This window comes from Protopterus annectens, chromosome 2.part1, assembly GCF_019279795.1.
Source record: "Protopterus annectens isolate FY-2018-M chromosome 2.part1, PAN1.0, whole genome shotgun sequence".
In the NCBI taxonomy this organism is placed as follows: domain Eukaryota; kingdom Metazoa; phylum Chordata; order Ceratodontiformes; family Protopteridae; genus Protopterus; species Protopterus annectens.
In genome coordinates, this window is record NC_056729.1 from 1,789,454,394 (window position 1) to 1,789,470,042 (window position 15,649).

At 39.9% G+C, this 15,649-nt stretch overlaps 1 protein-coding gene across 2 annotated transcripts in view; it reads right to left on the reverse strand.

Annotated features, from left to right (window-relative positions):
- Positions 1-15,649, reverse strand: part of MTOR (mechanistic target of rapamycin kinase) — a 4,577,509-nt gene that overhangs the window by 1,278,965 nt on the left and 3,282,895 nt on the right. For both annotated transcript variants that reach the window (XM_044063218.1, XM_044063219.1), the window contains exon 36: positions 5,471-5,602. In XM_044063218.1, coding sequence (XP_043919153.1) covers positions 5,471-5,602 — 132 coding nt within the window. The remainder of the gene's footprint in view (positions 1-5,470; positions 5,603-15,649) is intronic.

The window sequence follows — 15,649 nt, forward strand, 5'->3', positions numbered from 1 at the left end:
TGATGGAAGAATGCCCAAACCTGGGAGTGGAGCTGTCTTGGAGACAGCACTTTCCTCATCATCTCAAAAGCCACCCGGTTCTGAAGATAAAATTTTTTACAATTTTCTTGTTGGCCCAGACTGAGTCATCGAAGAAGTAGACCCTTTCCCCGATTTATGGCCCCTCCACAGATCTAACCAATTACCACCCCATAGCTATTCTCTCGCCACTCTCCAAAATACTAGATAGATGCATTAATTCTTAAGTCTCAGATCACCTCCTTGCTAAGAACCTTCTCTCCAACACACAACACGGTTTCCCGACCTAACCATAGCACCACCACTGCCTTACTCTCTTTCTCTAACACTATCCTACAAAATAAAAATGCAGGTTATCTCTCCTCAGCTACCTTTCTAGACCTCTCTAAAGCTTTCGATATGGTCCCACACAAACAACTCATCTCTCTTCTCGATAACCTATCCTTCTCTCAATCAGTCATCAACTGGTTTCAGAGTTACCTATCTGACCGCCAACAAGCAGTTGTTTGGCAGGACAACCTATCCCCCCCAACTACCAGTCTCCATAGGATTTCCACAAGGGTCCATCCTGGGACCCCTACTCATCTCTATTTTCACCAATAATCTAGCCTCAGCCACAACACATGGCACACTCATAGAATACGCAGATGACTCGACCATCATCTGCACAGCCCACTCCCTACCAGAACTGCAAAAAGTCACACAGGAAGCATTTTCTTCTATTGAAACATGGTTATCCGATGCCCAACTAATACTCGACCCAAACAAAACAAAATTGCTAATCTTCAAACCCACCAAACTTGCCCTAGACAGCTCTCACTTTAACATCAAAGCAAAAGACACCATCACCATCCACCCTACAGATCACACCAAATTACTAGGAGTAGAAATAAACAATAAACTGAACTTTGACATTCACATTTCCATGACCATTAAAAAAGTGCACAAAAAACTAGGAGCATTATATAGAAATCAGCAGCTACTTACCAAAGCAGCTAAAATTTCGGTAGCAAATTATCATCTTATCGCTACCCTACTCTACGCCTCTCCAATATTTACTACCCTTAGACAATGCGCTCTAAATAAGCTCAAAACCTGCTATAACAAAATTGCCAAATTCGCCACAGGGGCTTCCTACCATACTCACCACTGTCTCTCACTAGCAGAACTGGGCAGGCTAGAGCTCCTCCACCTCCTTCAATGGTACCAACTCACACTCGCCCACAAACTAATAAACCAACCACTAAAAATCCCATCCCTCCAGAATCTACTCCAACCCTACATAACCACGAGACCACTAAGATCCAGCCACAAAAACCTCCTACAGGTCACAAGAGCCATTAACTCTGCTGGAGAAGCATTATTCTCCTGCACTATAGCCAAACTCTGGAACTTCCTCCCATCCTCAATTACCTCTGTAACTTCTTGCACCCACTTTAAATCCTTACTAAAATCACACTTCAAAACTTGCCAGATATGCCCTTGCAACCTCCTCTAATACCATCCACTCCCCCCACCCACTACCTATCTCAGCCCCCTATCAACAACCTCCTCTTAGCAAGCTTGGCTACTCATGTTCCCAGCTACCTACAACATAATACTAACTTTGTGTAGCAACAACTGCTAATGGCTGTTATGTACCTGAAAAACAGATTGTATCAACTGTTCACTGATGAATCTCAACTACATTTGTAACCATGTTTAGTATATGTCACCATATTTTAAAACTGTATTATGTTCTACAGCTGTTTTATACCTGTTTTCTTCTTGTCTTGTGTCCTTAACTGGACTAATGTCTATATTTAAATGCTATGTTTTTTAACTGTATAATGCAAATAATACTTAATGTGGAGCTTTTCTCCCCCGGGCCTCCTCTGAAAACGGACCTGTGTCCAGTCGGACTCTCCCGGTCAACAAATGTAAATAAATAAATAATTATCTGATTTAGAAGAGGAGGAAGGGTCTGATTTTGAAGGACCCTGACCTTCTTCTATGGCTTCTGAAAAGGGGGTCTTCAACAATCCTCTAAGAATCAATTTTTTCTTCCTTTCTAGCAGTACCCTATGACTGAAGGAGTGGCACATGGCACAACACTCCTACCGCTCTGAGGCAGTACATGCATACTGTATGTATGTAATGGACATTTTGTGGCTGCACTTAATGCATTTTTTAAGCCCCGACAGTTTAACATCCGTAGACTACTTAGACATGTGTAGTCAACAACAATAACCAGCAAGAAAGAAGCTCAACAAAATATCAACACTACAACAACTTTTTTTTTTTTTTTTTTTAAATATTTTAACACACCAACTATAAAGGAAAAAAGGCCCTCTAATTTAAATGGGCAAAAGCAGCCCTCTAATTTAAATGCGCTAGCCTTATTTCTATGAAGAAAGGAAAACCAGGGAAAAAAACTCAAAATTTACAACTCTCTAATTTAAACAAGCTTGACTAAATATTCAAAAAAAGAAAGCCCAATAATTAAAAACGGACTTAAGTAATAAGTTGTAAGCCGGGATAGGGTATGGAAAAAGGCCTTGAGAATAAAAACGACGGCCAACAGCAGAAACAATAGTAGTGAACACACTAAAAATGCTTAATAATGTTAACTGGTTATAACAACTAACAAGCAATCCTAAAATGATAAACAATAACAATATAAGAAGAGGAGAAAATTTTGACTTAGCCAGAGCCAGTATGAAGCACTCTATCTTGTTTTAGCAGCAAACTAGATCTGGGGAGCTTTCCTAGGGCATGATGGGATAGGGTTTTCAGCCACAAGCTAGTGGAAGACCTCAAGCATTTGTATAAGGCCGAGTCAATCCAACATGTAAAGAATGAAGGTGAGATAGGACAACAAAACATCACACGTTTCTCCCAGTCTCTACAGGTGTGCCCCAAAGATCTATTCTTGGACCCTTGTTATTCAACCTATAAATAAACAAACTTTACACTGTCATCTCCATTCACTATGATTCAGTATGCAGATGATGTTATAACGATTTACTCTGCCCCCTCCTTGGGACAGCTACAGACCATTATTACTACTGAACCCCGCTCAGCAGTAAAAAAGTGGATAGAAAATGCTCACCTTACACTTCAGGCTAGGGGGGAAAAAATCTTTAATATCTCCTCTACTCAAGTTTGATATCCACATACATAATAATGTCGAAGAAATCTCAATTAAGGCATGGAGCTCTGCAGAGAATCAAGCCATTTCTCAGTGGCCTATATCATAAATCTACTGCACATGTTTATCTCTTACCGACCCATCTATACACTGCTCCTTATCCTCACTAACCAGTACAACAGCAGTCTATGAAAGCTTGACTAGTGCTACAATAAAATAGCCAAATTCACTGCTGATCAGATCAAATTACTGCTTTGTACTTTCAAAAATATACTGGATGGAATTTCAAACAATCTTAAATTCTGTTCACAAAAAATTGCTATTTTATACCTCACCTCCTAGATAAATGTCCTTCCCTGCTTAACTCCTGTAGCAGAGTGGCAAAACCCTAATTAGACCTCTCCACACTAAAGATAAATTCTTAGCTCAACAATTTAAATCCCAAAACTCATCAGAGGGATGCTCTTTACTCCAGTTATATCTCCAAGACATGGAATACCATACCCAACCCAATCAGGTAAATAGACAATAATCTAGCCTTAAGGGAAACCTTCATCCTCATCACCTAAATGCTACATTGTGTCAATGTTCAAGCTCACCTGGCTGACAAACTATACTATCCCATCTATACTTTCTACTTAACTTATTTTTCTCTCCTCTATACCATCATTTGTGACTACTCTAATTACATCTTTCAGTCTTTATATAACTTTCAAGCTCTCTTTCTACATAAACGCCTATATCCTCCCACCTGGCTTCCTAATGATCAAATAACTACTAGCCCGGAAACCAAGAAATTGCAATTATTTTGGAACACTCAAACATTAAACTGCTTTTGACATATACTGAGTGATTTGTATTGTAATATTTTTAACTCATTGCAAGAGGTTTAATATGCATGATGTGTTTATTTTTGTATGTCTATATGTAACTATGAAATATTTTACATGACACATCTTTTGTCTAATTATTTTGCTACCTCAGCTATGATATACTTATAAATGTGTTATGCTTATGCAGCTTTTCTTCCTGGACCGCCATCGAAAAGGTGTCTTTCATGTCTGAAGTCAACAATCCTTGTAAAAAAAAAAAAAAATGCAACAAATAATTCATAAGGTGAGGTGCTTTGTGCTTGCCTACTTTGTCTATTCGTTCATTATGATTGTAGAGGACAATGTTTGAGATCCCAAATAACAAATGTAACAGTACAGGGCATGCCCAAAAGCAGCAAAAAGAAAGGTGCACATAATACCCAATGCTATGCTTTGAAAGTAACTTGTCACAGTAGAAAAAAATGGAGAGTACATACCATGGTCTGGCACTAAAGTGCAACAAAAGTTGTATTCAACCTCTCTTAGATAATGTCATTTGCATTATGAGTGAAAACAAGGTCTCAGTTTACTGTATCCAAGAGAAGAATAGCATGTCCTACCATGGAACGACTCAAACCCCTGTCACTCTACTACAGACTTCGAAGGGATGACATGCGTCTGGCATACAAGGCATCCTCTGACCATTACTGACAGATTTACTGCAAAATCATCAAGTTTAATGACATTAGAAATACTCTGTCTACGGATATAAACCTCTTCTGCAACACAAACAGAACAGTTTGGAGGGACAGGTATATCTCACAGAGGGGTATTGCTATTGTGGAACAGTCCCCCCACCAATCCACACAAAACAAAGTTCAACCCTGTCCATATTCAACAGCAACTTAGATCTATGGATAGGAAACAGAAAATTTACCCGAGGACTGCCCCTTGTACTACTAATGGACAAAGACAGGTCTTAAATGCTTTATCCCATGCATGGGTCTCCTCAAATTATCAATGGTATAATCCCAGTTATTCTCATTAGGGTTAATATATAATTATCGACCTTGGGATGGATAACGCCAATCTATAACCAAACTGGATAAGTTATTTTGAGCACAAAAAAGTGAACTGGCTAGGCTTAAAACAGACCACAAGGACAGCTAACTTAGTATTTACATATTAAGCTACAAGACCATGAAGAAATCATAACTTTAATAGTATAAATATACAGGCAGTTATGAAAAAAAGTCTCCTTCTCTGCAAATAAATAGCAGTAACAGATTACTTAAAAATAATGTCTGCATACAATACTGTGTGGATTTTCAGCTACTGTTTTATTTTTAATAAACCATTAATAGAGTAGGTAACACAGAATGAAAGAATAACCAAACAAAGCAAACAACATAGTCAAGGGTCTTTACAGTACTGCCCTATGTTGTGCATGAGTCAAGTCAATGCTAAATTATACAACACACAGACTTTGAAAATATAAAGAGATTATTACCTTACGGCTGCTCTTCCACATGTACTTCATGTATGCATACGTTACATGGGGATGTACTGTTGGCAGAGGGTGATCCAACTGCTTAGAAGGGTCGACTCCCAGCAGCAGCACCAATGTCTTGTGTGCTAATGCCTGGCAAAATGACACAAAAAGAAAAGTCAAATGATGCAAAAGAAACTCTTGTTTAACACTGAAGATTACTCTAATGTATTTACTCCATCTTAGTAACAGGGTGCTTTCCACTTTTGAACAGCAATCCTCAGTTTGCATGCACATAACACACATGCACATGTTAGTGTCCCTGTCAGGCATGATTTAAAACATGAACTATGAATGCAAAATATTCAGCATTAACAAAGGACCAAAATCCATTGCCTTCACATCTTTTGCTGATGCCACTTTGTCTGAACCTTCAAAAATGAAAATGGGCACTTGTATGGTTCCTTTGTGGGGACGCATTATCTGAGAAAGCAAAGACTGAAAAAGTACTGCAAAGAAGTACTGAAAGAGCAAGAAATGAACAAAGAGCTAATACAATTAGGTTCATAGGTTTATACTAGGCTATCTGCCCTAAGGCATTTATAAGCCTAGCCCAAATTTTTGTGGCTTACGCCACCCCTTATATGAAAAATTACTGTGCCCATTACTTTGTTGTGCCTCTGTCCAGCAGTGACACAGAGATGATTCCCGGGGTAAACCTACGATCTCCCATCCACAGGTCAAGATTTCTCCTGAACAGAGCCAGCGAGGTGCTCTGCCTCACATGGACTGGGATTTTATTCCACAGCATAGGGAGTCTCTGAGTGATAAATCTATCCCTCCGGCATGTCCTATTTATGTCCGTGCTAAGGTTTAAGTCGCTTGCTCTAGTGGTTTTGGTGGATTTGGATTTTTTGAGGTGGAGCATGTCCATTAATTCCGGGTTGGACATGGCCTAGTATGTCAGGCACATGTCACCTCTGAGCAGACGGTATGCGACTGAATAGAGCTGGAGTTTCTTCAATCTGGCAGCATATGACAGATTTTGGAGTCCCTTTATCCTTTTGGTGAGGAACTTTTGGGGTCTCTCCAATTGCTGCAGATGTCGGGTGAGATACATCCCGAATGGGGCATTGTACTCGATCATTGGTCTGATAAGTGAAGAGTACAGGGGAACAATGACCTCACTAGATCTGGATGTGAATCCCTTCATGATCAGGTGGGCAATGTAGAAGGTCTTTCTAACCACTTTAGCAACGTGAGTGTCAAAAGAAAGGCCTTTGTCAACCTGGGTCCCCAGGTCCCTGATAACCTCTTCTGTGCTTAGTGGATTGCTTGGGGTTACCTTGTTTTTCCCGAAGGGTATGACTATACTTTTTTTGGCGTTTAACTTCAGGCCATGGCTCTGGCACCAGCTATCTGTTTCCGTGAGTCCCTTCTGAAGGATATCTGTGTCCGATGCACTTTCCACTATGGCGCCCAGTTTGCAGTCGTCTGCAAACCTTTTCAGCCAAAGTCCTCCCATGTTGGCCTGTACTTCTGAGAAGTAGATGCCGAACAATAGGGGGCCAAGGACCGAGCCTTGTGCAAAGAAAGTGAAAATTAGAATGAATGCACGAGTAAGACAACTATTAAGGATATGGAATAGTAAATGACTGCAGGACTTATATTTGAGAATTACAGGCCTCATGCCAGGGTTCTCCACAAACACAAGAGGCAATGGAAAAATGTTCAAAGATGGACTAGAAAATATATTACAACAGCCTCTTTAAATTAAATTTGAAGGCGGAGTGTATATTACACAAGCCAAAAACAAAGGTCATTAATGAGGACGAGGAGAAGGAATGCAGAGTTAAGCGATCCATGTTAATGAAATCTGTCAGTTGTGTGCTGTACATACAGTGATCCATGTTAATGAAATCTGTCAGTTGTGTGCTGCACATACAACGATCCCTGTTAATGAAATCTGTCAGTTGTGTGCTGTACATACAACAATCCCTGTTAATGAAATCTGTCAGTTGTGTGCTGTACATACAACGATCCCTGTTAATGAAATCTGTCAGTTGTGTGCTGTACATACAGTGATCCATGTTAATAAAATCTGTCAGTTGTGCGCCGTACATACAACGATCCATGTTAATGAAATATGTCAGTTGTGTGCCGTACATACAACGATCCCTGTTAATGAAATCTGTCAGTTGTGCGCCATACATACAACGATCCCTGTTAATGAAATCTGTCAGTTGTGTGCCGTACATACAACGATCCCTGTTAATGAAATCTGTCAGTTGTGTGCTGTACATACAATGATCCCTGTTAATGAAATCTGTCAGTTGTGTGCTGCACATACAACGATCCATGTTAATGAAATCTGTCAGTTGTGTGCTGTACTTACAATGATCCATGTTAATGAAATCTGTCAGTTGTGTGCTGTACATGCAAAAGAAGGGCTATGCATTAGAGGCCAAAAAAAGATGCACCGTCTATGTTAGCTGGAGAGTAAAATATAGTGATTCCTAGATACAAGAAGGGCAGAAGGAAAAGAGGAAGCACAGGAGGTGGCAGTAGTAGGGTACGGTTACCACCTGTTCCCTTAGCAAGGGACAGTCCCTCTTTAGGCAGTTGTGTCCTACAAAAAAATAAAAAATAAAAAATGGCAAATGTCCTGAGATTTTAGGACAAAATTATTTCCCAAGATTTCTTTAATAGTTACATAAAACAGTTATTTGTTATCTGAGACACCTTACTGTTATATGAAATAGCATAACGAACTCAAATGCTACAAGAATAAGCTTTTATTTTGGCAAAAAAGAGAAGTTCTGTCCTTTGCACTGGCCGCGGGTATGATTTGTCTTGCAAAATCTCATGTTTCTTTAAAAAATGTCCCACTTTGGGAATTTGATAAGGTGGCAACCCTAGTAGGGGTCAGGTGTAGTTTAGCTCAGGTAAAGGATAAAATGCACTGCAAGGAATGCTTGTGAGGAAGACAAGGCTGGATAGTGATATCTTTGACAATGGAGGGGGAAAAAGGAAATCCCTGGTTGGTGGATATGGTATTCAGAAACAGATAACCAAAAAATGACTACAGATAACATTTTCATCTTCCAACAGACCACAAGGAGGTAGAAGGCATCCAAGTAGAGGAAATATTTATAAAATTCAAAAGAATCTGGATATGTGCAGAAAAGGAAGATTCCTGAAAGGAAAGAGTGTTTTTAAACTCATTCCAAATGCATGCATGTTATACCGCATCATCTCTGGTCTATGCTCACACAAAAGTAAGTTTCACGGTACAGAGACACTGCTAGCTAATGAGATGAGGATGTTAAAGTAAGGGGTTGTCGAAAGCCAGGCCACAGATTTTGATGGACCCTTTGCATTTGCTTAAGAATTTGAACACTTTGGTGTATGATGATAGTCTTCTGCTCATTACGGTGGACACTGTTAATTTATTTTCTGTTATCCCACATACTGTCAGATTAAATTGGTTTAGGAAGTTTCTACATTCCCAGGATGGTTTTACTAATAATAATGTTCAGACTTTGGTGACCCTTTTAGTATTAGTTTTGACTAATAATTACAGTTCCTTTGAGGGGGAAGTTTTTCACCAAAGTTCTGGAGTAGCAACGCAGGCTGCCAGTGTGGTGTTAGCCATGTGGACAGAGTTGTATGCGTTCACATCAGACACTGCCTCCCATATTTATGCCTATTACAGCTTCCTGGATGATTTTATGTGTATTACAGATTCCTGGAAGATATACTGAGTTTGTGTGAAGGGGTCTATTGATGAACGGCCAGCATTTTGTTCTTCAATAGGAGGAATCTACTAACTTCCTTAAATTCACCGCCCATATAAGCTGGTATAGTATCAATTATTTGGATGTTACAATCGCAAAAGATATGGCAGGAAATAGATATACCTCTGTCATCTTTTGTAAAGAGGCATTTTTCCGATTCATACTTGCATTCTACCAGCTGTCACACTCAGCAACAAAAGAGGGGAATAATAAAAGGTCAGATGGTACATCTATCGAAACTGACTACTGATGATATAGCATTTAAAAGGGAAATGGAAATGTTGTGCTCTGTTTACAGATGGAGGATATCCAAGTGGTTTACTGAATAATGTGATGAATGAAATTCTGAAACATCTTTATACTAGGTTTACAACCATTTTGAATATACACATGTAAGGAAGAGTAGTGGCGTGTCAACATCGGTTGTGAATACGTGTGCTAGTGGTTTGGTGAGTGGGTCTTTAATAATTCCATATAGTAGTGATGTTTATAGATATCTTGATGTTGTAAAGAAAAAATGGAATCTTGTCATTAATAAAGACATGAAACGTATTTTAGGAAATCATCCAATAATTGTATTTAACAAAGGGAAAACTATAAAAACACTCTTTGGAAAGCAATACATTTGTACAATATGGCAATTATGGTACAAATCATATGCACAAGTGCAGACACTGCAGATGCTGTAGACATAAACATGAAGGTCCTTACATAACAGTGATGGAGTATGACAGGACCCTCGCTTGCCCTGGCAAGTACAATTGCGAATTTTCTTGGGTAGTTTACCTTGCTGCTTGCATGGTATGTGATGCATTTTAAGTGCATAGGTAGGTACTAGGCTAGCGGCCCAGGGGCCTACGTAAGCCTAGCCAACAAGGTTCCCTGGCTTACACCACCCAAGAAAGTTATTTTCCTGTGCCAGTGTCGAGCAGAGACACAGAAGTGATGCCCGGGGTGTATTTCCTATTTCCCATCCACTCATCAAGATTCTTCTTGAAGAGTGTTAATGAGGAGGCAAAAACAACAGAAAACCAAAAGATAGGATCTGACAGCACCTATGTGATATTAAAAAGAATAAATCAATGAATGCCCTGAATAGACATCAGTTGCAATGTGCTGGTTTTAAGACGTTTACCTTTTTTTCTGATTGACAGTACGGTTAGGGTTGACACTGGTGGAGACTTGGATTTGCTACTTGAATTTACAGAATTCTCTTGGCAGCTGAAGCTTAATGCTACAGCCTTACCGGGTCTCAACAATAGTGTGTCAATCATGAGTGCTTTAAGAATGAAAGCTAACACATTATAACTGTTCTATGGAACAAGCTTCCCATCTATGTGAAGTAGAGCTCTTCCCTAACCCAATTCAAGTGCAACTTGGACAACTGGATGGGAAACTGAAAATTCATCCCTGGTTTGGCACCTATGTCTCTAATGCAAACAGGTAACCTGTAAAAGGTTCATCTCCCAGGCCCATGCTTACACTTATCACGGGTATCAGAACTTGTCAGAGATTTGGGATGCATGGCTAGGCTTAAAAAGGCCCTTGTGGTCCTTAGTCTAGTAAACACCTATAAACCTATGAAGCTATAAAATCAGGCTCCCGATACTTTGGTGTGGTCCTCCAAACCAAATTGAAATATTCTCCTGTAAACACTTTATAAATGAAGGAAGACTGCAGTAAAACAGAAGCTAAATTAGAAGGCATTACGGAGGGTCTAGCTTCACTAAATCCTCCAGAAGGGCTAAGGCTCATCTTTCTTTGACAGTCCTCCCCAGGACCTAACACAATCACAAAGGACACTGATGCAGGTTTGACAGCACCAAGGTTAGTGAACAGAATTTCAGTACTTTAGAAAACTACTTCATATTCCTGTTTTTGTGAGCTGTTTGAAGTGAAGATTCCTCCTTAAAATTTGCCGTGGAAGAGGTGGGATTTTGGTTTCTTGGGTCTCTCGTAGCTTCCTTCAATCATTCTTCACTATCAAATTTTGCCACCTTATCCCTTTTCTCCTATTTATTATTAGACTCCCTGGCCAGTACTCTCAAGAAAAATGAGAAAGGTAAGAGAAAATTAAGGAGCAAGGTTACTGCCATGTTTAAGAAAAAAAAAATGAAGCTTGCCACAATCATGCAACAGTTTAATGGCATTTTGAAGAAAAAATACTGTCAATGAGTACAGGTTCTATGCAAGATTACTCTGGTATGGCACTATGTGAAACACTCTTAAATAGTGAGTAGGAATGCTTAATTTATATGGAGAATCCCACAACCAACCAAAAATTGAAGGAATACTGGGCATAAGACCAGCACTAGTCTTTACAGAGACTACGGCACACTATCTTTTCAGTTTAGGAAGCATGGTACTTCTCCTCAAAACAGGCTAATGTTTGACGCAAGTCACGCCACTAACATCAGCTAATGTTTAGTGTCTTCTACACCCTGTGACATCTATACATAGGTTCATAGGCTCATAGGTGTGTACTAGGCTAATGGCCCTAGAGCCTTTACAAGTCTAACCCATAGGATTACCCTGGAATCATGCCGCCCAACCTTAGTTCCCAGTGTCTCTGTCAAGTAAAGACACTGGAGTGATCCCCGGGGTGAATTTTCTATTTCCCATCATCAAAATTTCTCTCTCCTGAAGAAGGCCAGTGAGGTGCTCTGCTTGACTTGTATGGAAAGTCTATTCCATAGCATGGGCAGTCTCTGGGTTATGAACGTGTCCCTCCAGTATGTTCTGTTAATTGTGGTAATGAGGTTGAAGTCTCAGGAGCATGTGGTGTGGAGGGATTGGGATTTCTTTAGATGTAGCATTTCTAATGGGTCGGACATGGCTTTGTAAGTCAAGCAGAGATCACCTCTAAGTAGGCGATATGAGACAGAGACTAGTTGGAGTTTTTTGGGTCTGTCCATATAGGACAAATGTTTAAGGCCTAAGATTCTCTTTGTGAGGTACTTTTGCAGCCTCTCCAGTTGCTGCAGGTGTTTAGTGAGGTACATGCCAAATGGGGCATTGTACTCAATGAATGGACTAATGAGGGAAGAGTAGATAGAGACAAAGACCTCTTTCTTCAATGTTTTTTTCAAGTATGTTGTCAATGCATCTGTGTAGCACTCATACCTCTCAAGTGTACCTCATTATGAAGAACGCACCTCATTTAGGGTCTGAAAATGTTTGAGGAACATGAAGTTCTACATTGAAAGGGTCTGACACATTTTGTGTTATGAATTTTTTAACTGATATGCATAGTAAATACAAGTGAATCATATTAATTCATTAAAAGATCTTTTTTGTAAGTAAAACCAGCATATTTTAATCATCCTATGACATTCCTAGTTGAAATTATTAGCATGCCATTAGAATGTTTTCCACATTTAGCCCATTTGTTCCACATCATGAGGGCTAGTGTTCCTCATTTTGGGGATGGTAGGTTGAGAGCTGTGGTAGCAGTCCTCCTGTTCACTACAGAATCTTCAGCCATGAGAGAGTGAGAAATCAGTATTTGTTTTACGAGTAGAGTCAGGAATGTGAAAACAGTGCCCAGTCTAGTAGAAAAGATTCCCAATCAGTGCTTTAGCACTCCTTAAAGTGGCTTCACTGAAAATGCTAAGATTAAATGCAGATATTTTCCAGTATAATGCAGATGATTTTTTTAAGTTTTACCATTCCAGGTTCTTAGATATCATTAATTAGGTCACCACATCAACAAAAGGGACTAAACTGCATGTTAGTGTTCATTTTTAAACTGAAAAACTAATTTTCTAAATCTTCACTACAATGTATGTATAATCGTCTTTCAGCTTTTCCCAGATAGGGGTCGCCACAGCAGAACTCCGGTCAGCTAATGATTGGCAGTGGATTTTTATGGTGTCGAGTTGCCAGCCCGATGCCCAACCTTAAAAGAAGGCAAACCCATTCACGCACGCACCTACCTGCATGTCTTTAAACGTCACTCTACCGCAGGGAGGACATGCAGACTCCACAGAGAAGGTGTTCCAGCCAAGACTCGAACGGGAGAACCTCTTGCTGTAAGGCGGCAATGCTAACTGCTGCACCACCGCAGCCACTTCACTACAATGTATGTACTAGCGCAAAATGGAAACTGTACTTAATGTCATTAGGATCCGCCACATTATGCGCTCATTCAAGTCATTGGACTACAAGTACCAGTATGACCCAGTCATAGTCCATAGACTACATGAAGACAGATATCATGGAGCTCTCATTGGACGAGGGCAAAATTGTATTTACTGTCTACCTCAAACTGGCTAAAGCATTCAAACACAATAAATACTCTACTTCGGCACTGTAGACAAACTAAGGAAATTTGGTATAAAACACTATGTCACCCAATAGATAGCCAGCTGGCTCTCACAGGACACAATATGTGTCAGGATAGGTGAATCTACCTCCACAAATTGGCTCGTCACTAGTGGAGTTCACCAGGACGTAGTGCTGAGGCCACTCCTTTTTAGCATCTACTTCTTTGAAATCAAGGCCAATATCAAAGACCTCTGGCTAACCAAGTCTGCAGACGACTACAAACTAGATGCAGTCAGAGAGTCTCCCAAACTCACAATCATCCTCCAAGAAGGTCTTACTCAGACTAGTGACTGGTGCCAGAGTCGCAGATTAAAACTCAATGCCAAAAAATGTGTAACAATATCTTCAGGAAAGGCAACCATCCCTGGAAATTACTGCAGTGATAATACAGCCCTAAGAAGAGACCCTGTGGTCAGGGATTTGGGAATCATGTAGACAGTAACTTGTACTTTGACCATCATGTGTCTACTTTAGTAAAGAAGTTCTTCTATATTGCACAACTTATAACTGAGGGTAGGACATTAGGTCCAAAGATCTCAGTGTCCTGTTATACTCAGCCCTCATTAAACCAATCACTGAGTACAATCTCCTCTTCAGTATGTAGCTGACTGGGCACATGTAGCAACTAGATCATCAACAGAACTTCCTCACAAAAAGAATATATGGTGTAAACAACATATCCTGGGAGGACCACCTCAAAGACTTATTCTTATATTTGTTCTCCTTCAGAATACTGAGTAGAGATCTACGACTGGCCTTCAAAGCGCCCTATGATCCGGGCTTGCTGCACATCCATAAAACAAATGACACTAGAAACACCCAATATAGGGACCTAAACCACATCTGCAACATAACAAGACAAGGTGGAAGGACAGGTATGCGTCTCAGAGATTACCCCTTCTCTGGAAAGGCTTTCTATCCATCTGAAACAGAGTTCCTCCTTTCATTTATTCAAACATAACTTAGATCAGTGGATAGGGAATGATCAATTTACTCCTGATCTGCCACCTATGTCCCATCAGAAAAATGAAGTTTGCAAATGCTTGATCACCCGTATCCAAGCTATACCCCTAATAAAATGAGCAGTATCAAACCCTGTTAAACATATTTGGGAAGCATGATCCTTTAGGGTCGTTAGCCTAGTAATTACCTAAGAACCTATAAATCCAATACAATTTTGGTTATGAAGGATCCCAGAGGAATGATCTTAACTTTATTTGCAATGTTTGCCATGGTTTCATCAAGGTAGGTTGAGCACTGATTCCTGGTATTCTCCATCAGCATATTTACAGATGACAGAGGTATCCTGACTGCTGGTGACCTCGAGAGAAAAAGGTCATGACACATTCATTGATGTTAGTGACCAATTAGGTAAGCCAGTTTATAAGCCTATTTGTGATGGTACAGTCAATACAACTACTGCATCTGCCTTGGAAAGCAACCCTTTCTGCTAAAGAAAGTGACACCACTACTATTTTCACTCAAAACACTTCATCAAGTCCTTTTGTGTATTTTATTTATTTATTTTTTGGGAGGGGGGGGGTAGTCTCAATGTTACTACAACTGTACTAGTTGTCCATTAAGATGCAAAAATTCCATATTAGAAAAATCTATCATTTCGCTTTAGTGATAAAAATAAACATCCAAAGCTATCCAGTGAGGAAAATGACACACGTTAGGTTTAAGGCACTTTTTTTGAGATCCTCCACACAGGATATGCAGGGGAGACATTAAATATGATTTCTAAGTCATAGTTTCAATCAAGATGCATAAAACTACTGAAGCTAAGTAATGCCATCTCACATCCCTATCTGTTCCATGCCTCTAGTTTCACCACTGGTCCACTGGATGTAGTGCTCTTATCCATCTGATGGCTACTCTACCCCTGTGTTCTGTTTTTACAAAGTATTTGTATTTTACTATGATGCTCCTCTTCCTCAAGGGGCCCATATCACAGCTAGCCACTCAGCAGTGTGAACAATAGCTCTTGGTGATTTTGTCACTGTTGATGTGACACCCCAGCTCCATATACACAATGGGAAAAGGGGGTTGGATCATACCTCTCAACCATTCTGAA